The sequence below is a fragment of the Hypomesus transpacificus genome, chromosome 2 (assembly GCF_021917145.1).
Source record: "Hypomesus transpacificus isolate Combined female chromosome 2, fHypTra1, whole genome shotgun sequence".
NCBI lineage: Eukaryota > Metazoa > Chordata > Actinopteri > Osmeriformes > Osmeridae > Hypomesus > Hypomesus transpacificus.
The window spans coordinates 15,600,898-15,619,004 of NC_061061.1; the positions used below are offsets into that span (position 1 = coordinate 15,600,898).

Consider the following 18,107-nt stretch of genomic DNA (forward strand, 5'->3'; position numbering starts at 1 on the left):
AGCTAACAAAACACAAACAATTGTTTCCATATCAAAGTTTATTGCTGACATGCATGTAGAGATCTGATGAAGTACAAAAATATGTCTTTTATACAAACGTGTTTTAATTTCTGTACAATTACCTAGTTTTGTATTTAGATGCCCATATCCAACCAAGCAGCAACACATTTATCCCGCTGGCTTTCAAAAATTACACCACTATATCTTGTCATACACCATTAGCCATTTTCCAGTTGAAATATTGAGCAAATCCAATACATGATTACAGTGAAGATACCATTTCCCCATTTTAGAATGATGGTGAAAAATAAGTTTTAGAAGGAGAAAGTTTGCATTGAACATCTCATCCTGTTATAAAAAAAAAAGAAAAAAAAAAGGGCTTTCTTGCTGTAGGATTTCCATTTAGACACAAATAAACTATTCTTCAGTCTAATGTTTGTCTCAGGAGAATTGTGACACTCCTTGCAAGTTAAGAGTCATGCAAAATGATTTAAAAAGTGCTTGACATCATGCACTGCAGTCCACCTATGCAGGAGTTAACTCTTCCTAAACATCAAACCGACAAATCCAACTGCTAACATGAACACTTATGATGGGAGAGATAATACATTAATACGTCAAGGGATATCTAATATCAACCTACAAGCCTTTATTCAATGGTGTAGCTATACAGTACTCTGCCTCAAAGCGTCAGACATTTGCCACGGATCACAACTTACTATGACATCAGTGAAGACCATAGTTTTCACAAAAACCTTTTCAGATGAACAGCTTACACTACCAACTACAATACCGCTTTATTACCCAAAATTCACATTGCCGTGGGAACAAGCTAACAATTTCTCTACGATTTTCTTCCAAACGCAGTGGCTATCAACTTTCTTACACATGTCTCTTTACTCTGTGTTGACCACTAGGTATTAGGATGACCACCAGGTGGCAGCACACTGGTTTGGGCACTATTGTATGCCCAGAGCAGTCATGATGGTGCTTATTTACATACTGACTAGAGAGGAAGCTGTTATGGGTCAGTGTTATAATGCAGACTTTAAATCATAATATGCTACGCTTGTCTTTTGTAAAAAATAGAACTATGCAGAGTCAGTATCCTTATTAGTGTAGCTTAATCAACCACAAGCTTGTGGAAATGGCAAAACAGGAAACAATACAGACATCAAGACTTCTGAAAGGGAAGAAACAGTGATGGCTGAAGATGCAAAGTAAACTATTGAAACTCAACACTTCTTGTTAAAGCTATGATAGCACAGATACAGATGTCTGAAAAGTAAATGTCTAAACAAGTGAATAAATAATCAAGATATGAAATTGAGAAGAAAAATACAATTTACAACAAGAGACAGAAATGGTTCAAATCCTCTAATGACGTAATCTGATTTGATATTACTAGATGGAGATATAAGCATGAGTATTGCAGATTGCCATAAGCAAGGGCAAGCTTTAGTGTATAGGTGGTTCATAATGTCACTGGTTTTTAGGTGAGGAATTATTTTGGTATAGATGTAAATGCACTTATACCCAAGACCTAACCAACTACCCATTCAGACTACATTATGCTTTCCTGAATAAATATGACATACTTTTTCAGTTACCACCAATCATCATCATACAACTCTCCTATAATGGTAAAATAATACATTGGATAGAATTGTAAGTAAAGCTAAATGTAATTGGAGACTGATGCTCACAAGGATTCCAATGACCTGTGAACATAAGGGATGACCATCTCACATAGCAATGACATTTGGTTCAGTCCATCTCTTTCTCTTATAGATGCCTGCCCTTGTTTTCACAGTGTCTACCAGCGAGGCAAGCTAAATAACAAGACTGTAGGATAGCTTAAATGTGTGACCTGGCAAGGCTCAGCATGCATCTACAGAATAGAAATCTATCAAATACACTTGTCCCACACTGATCTGAGGAGTAATGAGGAGGTGTAATACCTAGAAGTCCTTTGATTCTGCCTGAAGGGAAGAATTTTGTAATGCTTGTTTTTTTGCTTGTTTTTTGGCCAAATGGCTAAGGACTGTTTTTTGAAAGTAAAATAATGTATATCATGACTTTTGTGATGGTCTCACACTAGCTGCCTAAATGCTAGAGAGTATTTCTTTAGGGAAAGCAAAGCAAAAAGAAATGCAAGGTAAAAATATCAAAGGTTGCTGGTAGACAAACTTTTGCTAGCATATTCAACATGGATAAAAAGCATAAAATGCTACTTATTATTCATTAATAGAAGGGAACAAGCTTATTCATGCGATGAGGCCAACCCACTGATGCATAGTAGTGCTTTTTGTCTACAATGGCATCACACTACCCCGGTAACTCATCTCGTTGTCCTCTAAAAACATGGACCTTGGTAAAAAAAAAAAAAAAAAAAGAGATGGAGAGAGGTAGACTTGAAGATGTAGTTACAGACGGGATCATTCGTGATCATTTTGGTTACAAGGAGACTGAAGAGGGTGAACAGGGCAGACCCGTGGAGGAGTGTCCACAATCAGGCGATCTCGGAGTAGAGTCAATGTTACCAGGTGGACCGTGGAGGAGGAAGGCTGCTACATGAGGGCGGGCCCTGTATTGCTTGGGTGGACCAGAATGGTTGGGGATTGGAGTGTAGTCAGGTGGGGGTGTATGCCGAAGTCTCAGTAGAACAGGTTCACGGTTAATGGTTCACTGTTCATCCATGCCTCTTTGATGGGTGTTTTGTGGAGACCCATGTAAGACTGTGCGCCCTCGAACCGTAGATGAGAGCAACAAGAACTGCAAGTTAGCTTTGTGGATGTCCTCCTCCGGTCTGCTCCCATGGAATCCTCCACTCCAAGGGGGGGGGGACCAAAGGGTGGGCTGGGGTGTCTACTTTCGGAGAAAACGCTGTGCCAGGAGGGCAGCATCCAAGGGGCTGACGGGCTGGGCGTCGTGACCCAGGCGGCGTACGGGGGGGATGCCGCCGCCAAACTGCCGCTTACTTAGGAAGCTCTTGGCCTCGTGAATAGTGTTTTTCTCCTCCGCCAGCATCAGCTGCTGACGCATGTAGTTTTCAAACTCATACTGGGAGGACTCCTCGGTGACCTTCACCTGGGAGGACACACAAACCGCACTGGACGCTAAGCATCAGGCTACACGTAACTATCGGGGAAACTAAGTTCCATGAACTTCTGCCTAGGTTATCTGAGTAGATAACCTAGGCTGATGATTTCAACAAATTGAGAAAGTGAGGCTTTTAATTTGTATTTTAGAGTCACTGCACCTTACCTCCTGGAGATGCTCTGGGTGGTTGACCTGATCATCAATATCTGGTACCACTTGGAGAGGACCGCTCAAAGACGACACAGACTGCCTGTAACACAAACAGTAGAAGGTAGTCATTTGGGGAGGTCAGAGGGGTTTGGCAGTTGACATGTAACTTATTTTTGTACTATTTTATAGCAACTTTTAGTCAAACTAATTAATAGATATCCCAGCTATTGAACACCAGGGCAAAAGAAAATGTAAACAAAAAACTATTTATTTATTTATTACGTAGTTTATTACCTTAAACTCTATGCACCTTTCTCACTTGTAATACAACTAGTACACAACAAGTATGGCAATAACTAAGTGGTTTGAGCATTTTGACTGCAGTTCAAGAGATCCCAGGTTCAAATTCCCCACTGTAAGTTGCTTTTGGATAAAAGCATCTACTAAATAAATAAATGACATGACATCAACTACAGGTAGGAGGACCCTGATTTGCTGCTCTGGTAACTACACTAACTTGGAAGCAGAAATGCTCCAGTAATACTGCACTTACATTTATTAATTTAGCAGATGCTTTTATCCAAAGCGACTTCCAAGAGAGAGCCTTACCTACGACCTATGCACAAAAGTGCATAGGTCAATGATCACAAACAACGAGATAGCCCCCCAAAAATTGCGGGTAACCAAAACATGAAGCATAAATTGTGAAAAGCAAATAAGTGCCAATAGGAGGAAACCATAAGAGCATGTAGCTAAACAAATTACACATTAAACAACATGAACCTCAAAAGTGCAAGAGTGTACCTGAAGGAAAGAAAGCAACAATAATATAATATACAGCGAGAACACCAAGAGGCACTGTACTGACCAGGAGGCAATGATGCTGCTGAGGGACTCTAGCACCTCCCCTGCAGTGAGCCTCTGCTGGGGATCCAGCACCAACAGCTTACGAATCAAACACACCGTGCTCTCAGATACACGGCCGTCCCTGGGAAGGTACAGGGAGCGTGTTCGTTTGATACGGTTTCAAGTATTATTGTGCAAAAAGGAACAGTCACATACCAAATCAACCAAACACTTGACCTATTTAGCGTGTACATTCAACGGTTCTAGTGCAAAGGTCCTTCCTGTTGGTGCAACACCGCGGCAACAACTTTTGACTTCACATTCAAACACATTTCATCTAAATTGAGCCTGTGATGTAATCAAAAAGTACAAGGCTGATTGATCAGGGTGATGATGAGAAGGGTTGATTGGTCAGGGTGATGATGGGAGGGGCTGATCTACTCACTCTGGGACTGAGTACTCGGCAGCCTTGATTTTGCGGAAGAGCTCCTGAGGTATGCTGTCATAGAAGGGGAACTGGCCGTACAGCATGGTGAACAGCACGACTCCCAGAGCCCACATGTCACTGGGTTTACCGCGGTATGGCCGACCTGCAGACAGATGGGGCAGGGGGACACGTGGATGACATCACCGCTTTACCAACAGCCAACGTGTGTGGGTGGTGGTACCATCACTGTGCTTCATTAAAAAAAACATCAACAACTGACATGAAAGGGTGAAGCAGATTAATCTCATGCATGGAATAAATTATTAACAAGGCGAGAATACAAATCACAGCACAACTCTATCAACGACTATGAAGCAATTCCTGCCCTTAAACCCCTGAAATCTGTGGTCATGTGAGCTGGTATGGATTCATTAGGTCATCAGGTTTTTTTTCTTATTTTGTATATTGTTTTTATTATGTGTTATTGTAGAAACGCCCATTCAGGGACAGGAGTTGAAAATTAGCTCTTGCTATAAACTCTATGTGCATCACATCAGCTACAAACTTTAGTCTGTAGCTATGTTTAACTGCATTTGTCCCTGTCAAATAAATGTAATAAATAAAATAAATAAATGAAAATTCAGCTGGTGGAGAGACGGCTCTATTTGACAAGGGATAGTGCTGTAACATCAGAGCCCCTTCCCTGGTTCTCTTTTCATCCACCCATGAGGCGATTATGGAAAACATGCGACACACACGGGAGGGTGAGGGGGGGGGGGGGGGGGGGGGGGTGTGACAGGAGTACCTTCCCCCTAGTGAGTCATCAGTGAGTCATCGATGCGCCGTTTCATTATAGGCTTGTCATGTTGTTGTGATTTATGGATGGTTCTTTACGCCTGTCTTTTGTGATGTGCTGAGATAAGGTGAACTAACACCATAGAGAAAGTCTCTTTTCTTCTCAGGAACTGCCAATCGGCTTTGAATACCATGAGGTTAATAATTCATATTAATGGAGTTGGGAGGTTATGAACGAAATGTGGTTTGCAACGCAATACATTAGATTGTTTGAAATGGATGGAAACAAACATTTGCACTTAGCAGTTAGTTAGTTCTTGTGATCCAACCCTGGTCCTGGGGAGACCCCATGCACGTTGTCGATGTTTACCTCTTTCAACACACCGGATTCAAATGAATGGGTTATCAGGCTTCTGCAGAGCTTGACGGCAGCCCATTCATTTGAATCAGGTGTGCTGGGCAGGACAGGGGTCCCAAAGGACCAGAGTTGAGAAACACTGTTATGCAGTACTGTAACTGAGACGTTATTGTAAGACTGTAGGATTTGTAAGATTATTGCACAGTAGCATTACTTTTAGTTTGCCAGCCATTAATTAGCTAGCTAAGAAAGTAAATACAGACCACTCATTGACTAGGACCACCAAAATAATGCAGAACTATGCACTACTGATCCTTGATCTTTGCACATTGCTTTGAACAAAAGCATTGGCTAAATGAAAGGAAAATGTCAAATGTTTGCAAAGAAAACACGAAGACATCTGGAACTCCTCAGTGAGTCATCCTTCTTACGACAACAGAAAACGAAAGGAATGATGATCAAATCAATAAGGAAATGCTTTGCCACGGAAATCACTCCAGGATTGTGAAATATTCGCTGTGCTTATTGACCAAGAAATCAAACATTGTGTCGCTGCCAAACATTACGCAAGCTTCCTGAATGAGGCCCAGTTTCCCAGCTGGTCTCAGATGAACGTGGTTCACCTTCAACAGAAGCTGCCTCTCTTACCTCAGAATTCCCAAGACAACACAAGAGATTAGGACCAGACCACAGTTAGCACTTGCACACTTGTTAAAAAGATCAACACGGGATTTTGATGATTTAAATCACCCGTTTGCTAAATGTCTTGATTGAGAGAAAAGGATAAACAGATATAGGTCTGTTAGTAGTAAATGGGGTAAGAACAGGGTCAATGACAAGGCGATTCTTTTGTATTGACTTTTTTTTTTTTTGCCTATAGAGCTGAGTTTGGAGACAACAAAGAACATTGAGGGTTTAAAAAAAAAAAAAAAAAAAAAAAAAAAAAAAAAACGTTTGAGCACTTCTCTTCTTACCGCTCAGTACGTCTGGGCTGATGTAGGCAGGACTTCCTCTCTGGTCCTTCAGGAGGTCCTCCTCACTCACCAGGTGTTTTCCCAGGCAGAAGTTGGTGATGGTAATGCGGTGAGTCCTACAATGAAGACACACACAATGAGGGAAAGAGATCTGTGTTTACATCGCAAAAACCTGTGACAGCGGGGGGTAGCCCCACAGAAGGCCGACTTGTTCTGAAAATGTCTGGACATACCAGAGCAGGAACCAGATGAGGAACAACCAGTGCCTATCATAGCCCTTTAATGGGGACTGTTTGGTCACCATCCTCATCATCAAAAGGCACATTTAAAACACCGCAAGTAGATTTGGACTCTGAACTCAGACCAGACACGGTGGCGCTGAAAGTCTGAAGATAAACCCCTGTTGCTGGGGCCATCACACATTGGTTTCTTTGGAAACTAGACTGATCAGATTTTTGTTTTCTCTTTGCTTGAGTCATCAGAGGTAAACAAGCTTTGTTGGCATGGTAGGGACGCTATAATACAGGCTTTTCAAATCTATAGAACACAGAGAGAGAGAGAGATCGAGAGAGAGGGAAAGAAAGAAAATAAAAAAGCTGCAATCATGACAAACATATGAGTCAACCTGTGGCTTGGGATCATTGGTTTGTATGAGTCATTCTGCTAAGCAATGGTTCACTAAAGAAAAAGGAAAAACCCTACCACTTTAAAATGCACCCACATGCTGACTTTCGCACTAGTTCATGTACTTGTAGACGGGTACCCAGTTCCGGACTGAGAAGCTGGACTGCATCACGTTTTCACCCACATCCCCTTTATCTGTAAGGAAGGAGGTTAACATCTTCCCCAGACGTCTCACTTTCACACGCTGTGGACTTCTTCCCTCTCACTCCACAAAGCTCAACTAAACACATCCATGCCTAAATATCGCCTTGCTTCCAATATCTATGTAAATTTAGACAACACATTTTTTATATATATTTTTTTTCCTTAAGTCTGATAATGTGCTCCTGTTGTTGAAAATGATTCGTGAGCGCGAGTTTCCCCTCACACAGTGGCCCTCTGATTCACACAATGACAAGACAGGAAAACACAGTGAGCGCTTCAAAGGCTCTCTAGATAAAAGCTCCTTTATGAAGGGCTCTTTCTTTTGTGCTCAAGCATCACGACCGGAGCTGCTATTCCTGCACCATTGCCACGGCGGAGTTGGCGGTGATGCTGACTGCGTGTTTGCCTCATGAGAGGTGGTTCCCTAAGGACTAACCAGACCACACCATGGCTACTTCCTGGTCACGTGACCCTGGGAGACAGGAAACCAGAAACCTCAACATCCCCCCCATGACCCCCCTCTTCAGCATTTCCTGCTCAAAATAAACTTGCTGATGAGAAATGGGGTTGAAGACAGGGCATCCTTTGCATGGAGTAAGCCCAAGGAAATACTCATACAAAAAATACAGCTAATTTTTCAGTTCAATATTTCATCAGATCAAAAGAGTGCCCCTGGGTTGAGATTAATTTGATTTGGAGAGGAAAAGAGCAATGTGATCATATGACGTTAGGCTGGAAGGCCTCATCGATTAAAGTTTCATGGATTAGCTCATGCACAACCACTGCCTGTCGATATGAATTAAATCACACAAGGTCAAAATGCTATGAACACTAACGCAGGTATTAGCAGGTCACTTCTTATATTCATATTTCAATAAAGAAACCCCATTTCAGGCTCAATCTACACCCTTGAATGCCCAGAAAGTATTTAGTCAATCCAAACAATGCAGGCAGTTGGGTTGGGAGGGATTCTGTGAGGTGAGAGTTTAAAACATGCGAGCTAATCTTCAACCCAGTGGAAAAAATTAGATGCCTCATTGGAGGCTGCTGATGAATGTAAACTGACACAGAGACTTCACGACTAGCACGCACCATTAACACCCAGGTGTGTGTATGTGAGTGTGTGTGTGTGTGTGTGTGTGTGTGTGAACTCACAAAAGCATGCCAAGTCAAGCTTACAATCCACTCTCCAATGGAAAAACAACAAAGAGCCCTTGCTGTCCGTCTACAATATTCACTTTTTGCATTAACAGTACCAGAATCTGATAGCAAGAGCCCAAACTTTAATGACGTTACTGTTGTCAATTTGCTGCACCGGCCTGAAGGAAGACCTTTACTAGCATAATGGGCTACTTGAAAAGCACTATGCAGAGTGCGGCCATCCTCCCTTTGGCTGCATGTAGCCTGCTCCTCCCCTGTGCTGTCAATGCAGACACATTCAGGGAGTAGGAAAACACGGAGGAGGACGAAGGCAAGAGAAAGGGAAACAAAGACAGTCAGACAAAAAGGAACAGTAGCATGTGAAAAACTGATGGGAGAAAAAAATAAAATAATAAAAAGAAAGGAGACAGCAGAGGGAGGGAGTGAGGTAAAGAAGGAGTGAGGGAAGGAGAGGGTAAATAGAGGGCTACGAATGTGACGTGCGTGGCCGTGTGAGTCAGCCTTGAGCTATGAGGCCTTTGGCAGCCCTCTCCTTTGTCTCCAGCTGGGACGGAGTGTTCCTCTCGTCTGACCCCCCCCCCCCCCTCCCCCCCCCACTCCTCCAAACACACTCCTGTTTCATCACCACTCCTGCTGCAGAAAACACCGATGCTTGGAACTCAGCAAGTGCCTGTGCGCCTGTACGTAAGGGTGCAGAAGCAGCCAGGGGAGAGGGCTGACATTTAGATGTATGGTCTCTCACACACAGATGATATGCGATGTGAGTGAATGAGTTGAGCTGTAGGATAAGAGCCTGATTTTACACACTCGTGTCTGATATGTGTATGGCTGCTTGGCAGAGATTGCGTTTGCCTGCGTAGGAGGAGACTGGAGATTACTCATTCACTGCTTTTCATCCGGTATATGAATAGGCGTGTTTGTTGTGGGGTCCAGAGGGGTGTTTTTCCACTGTTTACCAACATGCACAGTGTGCACACATATAAATCGAAGGAGCAACAGAAGTTCCCATAGTACAACGTATACATTTGTACTGTCTGCAGTAAAAGGGTCACAGTAAATGGTTTTATCCCATTGCCAGTGAATATCTAGGCCCCAACTCAGGTGAAAGCATGGTTGGTTGAAATCAATTCTTTCTGGGTTTCCAGAAGCTTTGAGCTCGCGTCTCCCATCGTCTTCGCAGCACGCATGCACGGCGTTTGGAGAAGGCTTTACGGACAAGGAGCTCAGCATTCTCTCTCCCAAGCCTGATCTGATTCCGGTGACCCGAGGTGCACTTTGTTTGGGGGATTTTGTGTTCCCCCCCCCCCTCCCCTCCCACAGAGAAGAAAGCAGGGACTGGTTCCTCTCTTTACCTTGCATTTGGTTTCTGTCTCCCTGCCACAACAATCTGACCACAAGGAATGACTCACCAACACTTACTTGACAAGAGAGACAGAGAAAAAGAGAGGGAGACTTGGGGGCGGGACGAGCTGTGGGCAGAGATGGCTTGTCTGCGATGCAGATTACTTAACCCCTGGTGTGGGTTTAGGGGCAGTTGCTCACCAGATACATGCCAAAAGGTCCGGCCCCCTCACCTCCTGTAACTTTCTTTTCGCATTTTGCACGGCTGGGTACAGTGAACGAGACAGCAGACGCTTACCGTTTATTCAGCACCATGTTGCCCAGCTTCAGATCTCTGTGCACAATGTTTTTCTGAAGGTGGAGGAGGGAAAAGGGCAGAGAAAAGATTGCAATCAGGCAGCATGAACTGGAAGAAAAATAATACCATAATAAAAACAACTTGGGAGTGGCACCCCTATGACTCATCCACAGAACTATACAAGTCAAAATATTATTATTATTTCGGTCTAGCTGTGAGTACATGACACAACGGAACTATAAAGTTAGTTTGTTCACCAGTAAATATGTAGGCGTTTTAAGGGTGTGCGACTTGCATAAGGATTTTCATCACTTGTCTGAACCTGCCAAATCACTCTAATGATCTTGACTAAAAAACAATCTTCAGAAGCAATATCACTGTGTGTTATTGGATCTCTAGGTGACATTGCACTCAGGCCTGTGACAAATCAAATGTTCGAAAGCATGCTTCATAGTTCAGTCTAGAAATGTACTTCCACTTCTGCACAATTAACTCCTATTGCATTCTTGTTATGGCAAGGCCAGCAAACAAAGAGCACTTCTATTCCTGTTTGATGCTAGACAAATAATTGCTTGAATAATTTGTTCAACTCATTTGTAAAAAAAGAAGAAAAAAAAAAAAAAACAGATTTGTATATCAGCTTAGAGTACCACATAGCTACGGTTCCAATGCACAGAGGGTAATATAATACCTTGTGCAGGGCCTCCACCACTCGGACCACGTCATAGAAGATGACGATGGCTTCGCGCTCACTCAGTCTCTTTTCTTTGATGACATAATGCTGCAGGTTGATGAGGTCGGCTGTTTTGTCGCTGAAGTCGTGGGCGCACAGGCAATCCAGCACCAGGCAGATCCGCTTCTTCATCTTTCGCACCTTGTTAGACTCCAGATCTTCCACGATCTCATACGCCCGGTCCTAGAACGTAAGGAATATGTAAGGATACATTAGGCACACATATAATAATATACACTCTCCAAACACTTCAATCTGGTAAAATTGTCAAATTTATTGTGATAATGGGAGCTAAAGTCTAAGCCATACAGGATGCATATCCACAACCCCATAAACAAACAAAAAAAAAAAAAATTGATCCTCAGCCTCACTCCCCCCTCAGCTCTACATTGATTGCTGTATTGGTCTGTGAGAGTGTTTAGAGACGGCTGGGCCTCCAAGAGATTCATTATTAACTGGTTCTCCTCTACGAGTGGAGATGCACTATAATAACCCAATCAATACTGCAAGCTTGAATGAATCAAGGCTCAATGCTGCTATTCTAGGAACACAAATCCAAGAGAACAGGGGAGGATGTGAAAGAGAGAGGCAGATGGAACAATAACAACGTTACAAGAAATGATAGGAAAAGTGGGGGTGGTGGGAGGTGAGTCACAATGAATGGAGGCTGTGAGAAGAACAGATCTGGCACCTTCCATCATTTACACAATACAGCCCTGGAAGTATACGATGGGTACTTTGTCAAATTAATACAAAAAAAGGCCTGTCTGAAGTCCGGGAGGCAGATTTGATGCAAATAGTTAAGTCACGTGACCCGCCGACAGTGAAACAATGTCAATATGGATAGAGAGAGAGTGTGTGTATTTACCTGGAACAGGCCGTGATGGTGCACTACCCCATCCTGGTTGTGGAGCAGGGAGAGAAGAGAGTACTCTGTGTGCAGCAGCATCTTTCCCTGCCTCTCCTCCTGGGTCTCCCCTGCCGCGTCCCCAGCCCTCTCCTCCAGCGTTAGGATCTACAGGACAAACAACACGAGTCAGGGATCCCCGTTAGGAGGACAGAGGTCGCTACCCCCAAGAGAACCAAAACAAGTCTCTGGGAGAGAACGCCGAAAACCGCCGAAAACCGCTCACGGCTTGCATGGACGACTAAAACCGTTTCCTGTGGACATGCGTTAGTGGCTCTTATAAGGGTGTCTGTTGAAACAAAGGGGACTTACAAAACGCTTGCAGCTTTGCCACATAAACCGACATGTATTACTAAACGTGCCTGTCGGACATTGAGGAGTTGCGCCCCTGTGGGTGGGGAAATACTACCCCACCAAGGGGGCTGATGAGTACCAGGTGGGAGACTGCCTGTTGCCCTTTCTCCTCCTAGGCACCCTCATGTCAAATTGATTCTTGGATTGCCCCTATAAACAAATAGTCTCTGCAGTTTACCATCAGCCCCTCTGCTCAAACAGGGTCATAAAACAAACACCGAAAAAGATGTCTGTTTAGGTCAAAGATTTGAATGGCTGTTGGGACACAAGCTATTGTTGTTTGGTTTGTCAACTGTGGGTTGACTGGGGTCAAATTGCGGATATTTTCCACAACAAATTAAAACAGTTATGCACAGCGGTAGCGGAGTGTGTCATGTCCTCACCTTTAGCTGGTAGAAGTCATCTGTGCTGTCTTTCCTGGCCAGACATTGAACTATGCTGGGCACGGGTGAGTTTCCCAGACGAGGCCCTGCAGCAAGAGGCGAGAACAGCTGCATGAACAAAAGGTATGGGGAAGGGGAATGTGCTTCTGCAGCAAAGCTAACAGACGATGCAGTGTGTGCAAGCACTCATTACCCATTAGCACCTTTAAGATAAACACTTGCTTAAGCACACTACATTCTGTAGAGGTGTTGGTGGATTTGAGAATTTGAAGAGATTTCCTTTTTTTAAGACAAAGAGGACAAACGACCACTAAGCCTAGATATGGAGCTTTCTACCCCATTTCAAGTGGCTCTGAAATAAAATTCTTAACATTCCTGCCTCACGCACAGGTTCGCCCCCTCCCAGCTCCCCCTAGATTTCTGTGTGCACACACACACTAACCGTCACCTTTCCATATACTTAGATTGTTTTTATTGTTGCTTGTTTTTCTACAGGTACACTTGCACTCATAGCGGTTCAAGTTGTTTAATTGTAACTTGTTTAACTACATGCTCTTATGGTTCTTCCCTTTGGTACTTATTTTGGTTGTTCACAATATGTGTTTCATGTTTTGGCTACTCGCAATGTTTTTGTGGCTATCTTATTGTTATCATCAGTGACCTATGCACTTTGTAAAGCTCTCTCTTGGAAGTCGCTTTGGATAAAAACATCTGCTAAATGAATAAATGTAAATATACTTCATATAGACATAATGGCAAGACACATACTATTCGAGTCCCCCCCCACTCATGCACTGACTAAAAGCCAGGACGTTCTTTTCTCCTACCGAGGACAAACGGCCCAGCTCTCTTGGCGTTGCTGCCAGATATCCCAGGACACAGGAGCTTGCTGGCCCTTCCTGAGGTCTCTCCAGGCCCCTTCTCCGCAGAGCGCCGCTTAGACATGCTGGAGCTCTGTAGGGAAACACGGCAAAGCAAATAAGATTATGTTCAGATAAATATAGGCGACGGTGAGGAGGATCGACACGTGACCATGAGGTTAGGCTACCTCGCCTAACGGGCTGCTACGACGGATTTAAGGTCGCAGGCTGGACTACATTTACATTTAGCAGACGCTCTTATCCAGAGCGACTTACAGTAAGTACAGGGACATTCACCTCGAGGCAAGTAGGGTGAGGTGCCTTGCCCAAGGACACAACATCATTTGGTGTGGCCGGGAATCGAACTGGCGACCTTCAGATTACTAGCCCTAGATTCCCTAACCGCTCAGCCACCTGAAAAGACGTGAGGACTCAAGACCTATCATTTGTGGCCACAGCCTGATTGAGATTGTTAAGGCTTGGTATATCTAAGCACACCATCTTGTTTTACGACAGACTACCGAGAGGGTGGACAACAGATTTGGCTGCCCCTCCCAGTCCTTCACAAAAAACCCTCCCACCAATTTAACAACATCTCTGTGTGAACAGAAGGCCATTACAGGTCCATTCAGATGACGGTCACTGGTGTGAAGTTGGACACTTCAGATTCAATCTCAGAACACAGTATAAAATTGGGCAGGTGCTAACACAAAGTGACTAATGCCTTTGTGCAAATACAAACCTTGCAAAAGAAAGGCTGATCTTTCAAAAGGGAATATAGAAGACTACATGTTCAGAAGTCAGGCTGTGGCACATTAACATCAATAAATGCAATTACATTTTGTATGCGTGGTTCTGTATATTGCACTTTGATTCAAGATAAGCTTATCCTCAACAGTTGTAATTGCGGTGCACTTGAAACATCCTTCCAATCTGCACAGTAACTAGTTTTATTTTGAAGCCATTGCAGCTTTATCCATCCATCTTGTGTGTTCATGAGGTACGACTCCCTCTTAAAAAGACATGGATATACACACACACACACACACACACACACACTGATGCAACGCAAACATGCATATTATGTCATGGCCGAAAATGAATGCCAAGTTTTATACCCTGATGAGAACAAACAACACTAACAAGGGAACCTATGACATGTGATGACACAATGACAGACCTGTGGACCTCTGTTTGGCAAGAGGTGTGTGCTTTCTTTGCTGATAATGAGTTCCTATGTGAGGAAACCATTGCTAGTTCCCGTAACAGGGAAGTGGTGCCTCGATGTGACACAAGGTGAGTCATCCACAGTTTCCCTGGGGTTTCATGGGCTAACATTCCAACAGGGTGGGGGGCTGGAGGTCAAACATGAAATGAATCCCCTAGGGTCAGATATCATATTTAGGCAGGAAAGACCAGTAGAAAACGGTTTATATATAATGTATATCATAATGTGCACGAAAAAAAGAAGAAAAAAAAACACGACTGCAGGCAGATAAATGGACAGGCACAAAACAGGACCAGCTAGAAACATTCCAGTGAGCTGATGCAGAGTGATACACACTAGAAGCATCTGCAGAACTAGAAACATTGCATTTGAGACACCTTGCTGCTTCGACATGCTCATCGTGAACGCACGTAAGAGAAAACTAGAGAAAATCTTTGGGCTACATCCAACATCGTCTAAATGTTTAGATCTCGGATGTACGAATTAAAAACAAGAAAAGAAAGACATATTTCTATTTGCCAAGCAGCACCACCACACAGTTTGGTTTACCTGACCGACGTGGATAATGTAGGCAGGACAGTTGGCAGTTGATGAGGACGGACAGTAATTCTCACTTCCATGAAGATTCGTTTTCAGCTGAAACAGCAGATGCTGACATAGTCATGTCTCTCGCCCGTCTGTCTATCTGTCTGTCACCATCTCCCTTGTCAACATCCGTGGAGGCCAAAAAAAATCTGTTTTTAATTTTACAGCAATTATGGCATTATCTCAATGATATTTGAGTAATTAGGTCACCTCAGCCAGCCAAGAACGTGCCATTGCTTAGGTTATGGTTAACATGTGCTCCATTATCTCCAGAACGTTCATGCCCTTGGGACCACACACCTGCTTAAGAACAGTGACAAATCTTGGCCAATTCACTCTACGGGAGATCAATGAACCTTGAACCTAAAACATAATCCATCATGTTTATATGATAACACTCTTGTGACCGCATTACTTGCAAAGGTGAATGTTTTCTATGGGTCATTTGCTATCCAATGAATCACTCCTTTCACACCATCAAACAGACATTGTAGCCTGCAATATTGTCTGATTTTGACCCAATAGACATTCAGTTATTTAAAGTAAATATCACGCTGATGCAAATGCATTAAAACAAAGAAAGCAAATATCTTAGCCCATCATTGCACTTATCGAAATGGTTAGATAAAGCATATTTGAAGGCGATGGAGATTGTATTGTGCATAGGAATGCCCTTGGTCATACAAGGTTATCAATATCAAATATACAACAACATTTAAAAAAAAACATACAAATGTACTACATAATGTGACAATGAAGCCTTGGGTGTGTTTGAGTGTGGGTACTAAATACAGATTAAATAAACAATAATAAATCAATTCCAAACATGTGCACGAACACTTTGCCTGCTACTACAGACAGTGCTTGGATGACGCTTTCAACATTCTGATGTCATGTCATTCCGGCATGAATCTACCATCTATTGCACCGTCCGGGTTACCCAACAACACAAGGGCTTTAGCAAATGTTCCTAACAGCACAATTTTTTGACAGACAAAACCTTACGCTAACGCACAAGCTCGTTGCAAACAAAGAGATGAAGCACAGAGAATGTGATGTGTGGCCACGGGCATGTTAGCGCAATGTACTAGGGACAGAGTTGGCGTCAGCAAAGATAGCCCGAGCTATCCAGCTACAACAATGTAATTACCGTTACCTTTTCACACATCTATAAATTTCCTAAAGAGACAAAAGCAACAAAAAATAGACATGATTATACGCGCAATTCGCGACTAAACCATATACGTGGTTAAAACAGGAGGACACTCTAGGTCGCTAGTTAACCAAAGTGCACTAGCTAGCTAAACAAAGTGTAGTGGCTAGCTAGCTACTGCTAGCGCGAGCTCGTTCGCCACCTTTCTAGTAGGGGTCTTTAACAGCAACTTACCTCGAGCCAAACCGCAGAGGAAAGTCTGCTTCGCTTTGTTACAACATGGACATTCCTCTAAAATCCTGATATCTATGCATATGAATTTGATGTTCCAACAAAACAGAACGCTTTATGTTAACTTACAGCCAAACAGGTTTTGTTTGATACAGCCACTATTACCGAAATGAGTTCTCAGGAAAAGCCTATCGTCAACTCTCCGATCGCATCTTTCCACAGCGACAGTACCACCTGACAACGGATATGACGCAAATTGCATGAGTGACAGACTTTACAGCCAATAAAACAGTCAAGTGTGTATTTCTGCGATGTCCAGCCCCAGAAGATGATTGAGCGTTTGATGAGATGTTAATGTAGTGCAGACTGTTGTAGTTTTGCATTTGGCATTGTTAAATACGTTTATAATGTATTTAACGAGAATCTAAGATTAAACTATCCATTCACATCAAGCCATGTTGACTAAGTGTAGTATAAAATTCCAATATGTCTCAATCTATGAGTCTTGAAGCTTGAACAGGACTGTAGGCCTTTAAAGTAGCTGGACTAATACAGTTGACTCAGCACAAGAATAAACTAGATATTGCACTAGATATTTGATTATCAAAATATTGTTGGTGCTAAAAAGATAATAACTCTCATAACCCTCCCATACGATAAAGTAAAACTGAAGAACCCCATCCAAATTTAGAACCCCTCGTATTGAGCAATCATCCCAGCCCACGACTACCAGTTTCAAACCAGTGGGCAGGTGCGGGGTATGCTTGTAAAGCAAGCAAGGGCAATCTAAAGGGCAGTGACTGATCTAGGTTACACAAGTTTCCTGTTTTGACTCAGCACTGAATGTGCCCTAGGCCACATGAAACACATGTCAGCCTTTGGGTTCAACCCACTGTTATTTGAAGGAAACTGTGAATCATACCTTGAGAGGGGTCTCAAAGGGGATGAAAGCCTCTCGTGGGACTGAAACATTTCAATGCATTACAGAAACACTACAGTGTAGTGCAGTAAAACCAATACAATCCTTTGCCCCACTGAATTTATTATTACATCTGTATATATTCTGTCTGCTTGAGCATTAATTTCGTTGCACGTTTCTGCATGTTTCACAGTTATTAAGCCTTAAGGCAAGTTCCCCCTTACCCATTTTCATTCAGAGATGTCTCAGCATGACTTTACCATAGCAATCCTTGTTGTAGGCCATTAAGGTAAGTAGTAAATGCATGGCAGAGTATTTCTGCATGCATAATATCAGATGAATATGCCATATGTACTGAACACGATGTGATATTACTTTGTAAGAAAAGGTAAACCTATTCAGGTAAACACCATGAAGTTTGGTTTTGGTTCAATCTTTGACACATTAGGACTCTTGATAAGGCTATGGATATAT

At 43.0% G+C, this 18,107-nt stretch overlaps 1 protein-coding gene across 5 annotated transcripts; it reads right to left on the reverse strand.

Moving 5' to 3' along the window:
* Window positions 1–26: 26 nt before the first annotated feature.
* stk40 (serine/threonine kinase 40) lies at window positions 27–16,952 on the reverse strand. 5 transcript variants are annotated; one of them, XM_047031615.1, is made up of 12 exons: window positions 16,718–16,952; window positions 15,295–15,381; window positions 13,485–13,611; window positions 12,658–12,743; window positions 11,882–12,028; window positions 10,972–11,196; window positions 10,281–10,333; window positions 6,653–6,768; window positions 4,544–4,688; window positions 4,121–4,240; window positions 3,268–3,352; window positions 27–3,090 (listed from the first exon to the last, which is right to left on the reverse strand). In XM_047031615.1, exons 3-12 carry the CDS (start codon window positions 13,600–13,602, stop codon window positions 2,869–2,871), a joined length of 1,317 nt encoding a protein of 438 aa, XP_046887571.1. In that variant the 5' UTR covers window positions 13,603–13,611; window positions 15,295–15,381; window positions 16,718–16,952; the 3' UTR covers window positions 27–2,868. The 5 variants fall into 5 exon arrangements, with proteins under 5 accessions (XP_046887571.1, XP_046887569.1, XP_046887570.1 ...); XM_047031613.1 differs by having other exon boundaries at window positions 15,295–15,448; XM_047031614.1 differs by lacking the exon at window positions 15,295–15,381 and having other exon boundaries at window positions 16,844–16,952.
* Between the last annotated feature and the right edge of the window lie 1,155 nt (window positions 16,953–18,107).

What these genes read in the sequence shown, in the direction of transcription:
- stk40 (XM_047031614.1), bottom strand. Translation starts at nt 13,602, where the DNA reads ATGTCTAAGCGGCGCTCTGCGGAGAAGGGGCCTGGAGAGACCTCAGGA. An exon ending in ATGACTTCTACCAGCTAAAG is followed by an intron (nt 12,029 to 12,657) that starts GTGAGGACATGA and finishes TTTGTCCTGTAG; the next exon opens with ATCCTAACGCTGGAGGAGAG. An exon ending in ACCATCACGGCCTGTTCCAG is followed by an intron (nt 11,197 to 11,881) that starts GTAAATACACAC and finishes CTTACGTTCTAG; the next exon opens with GACCGGGCGTATGAGATCGT.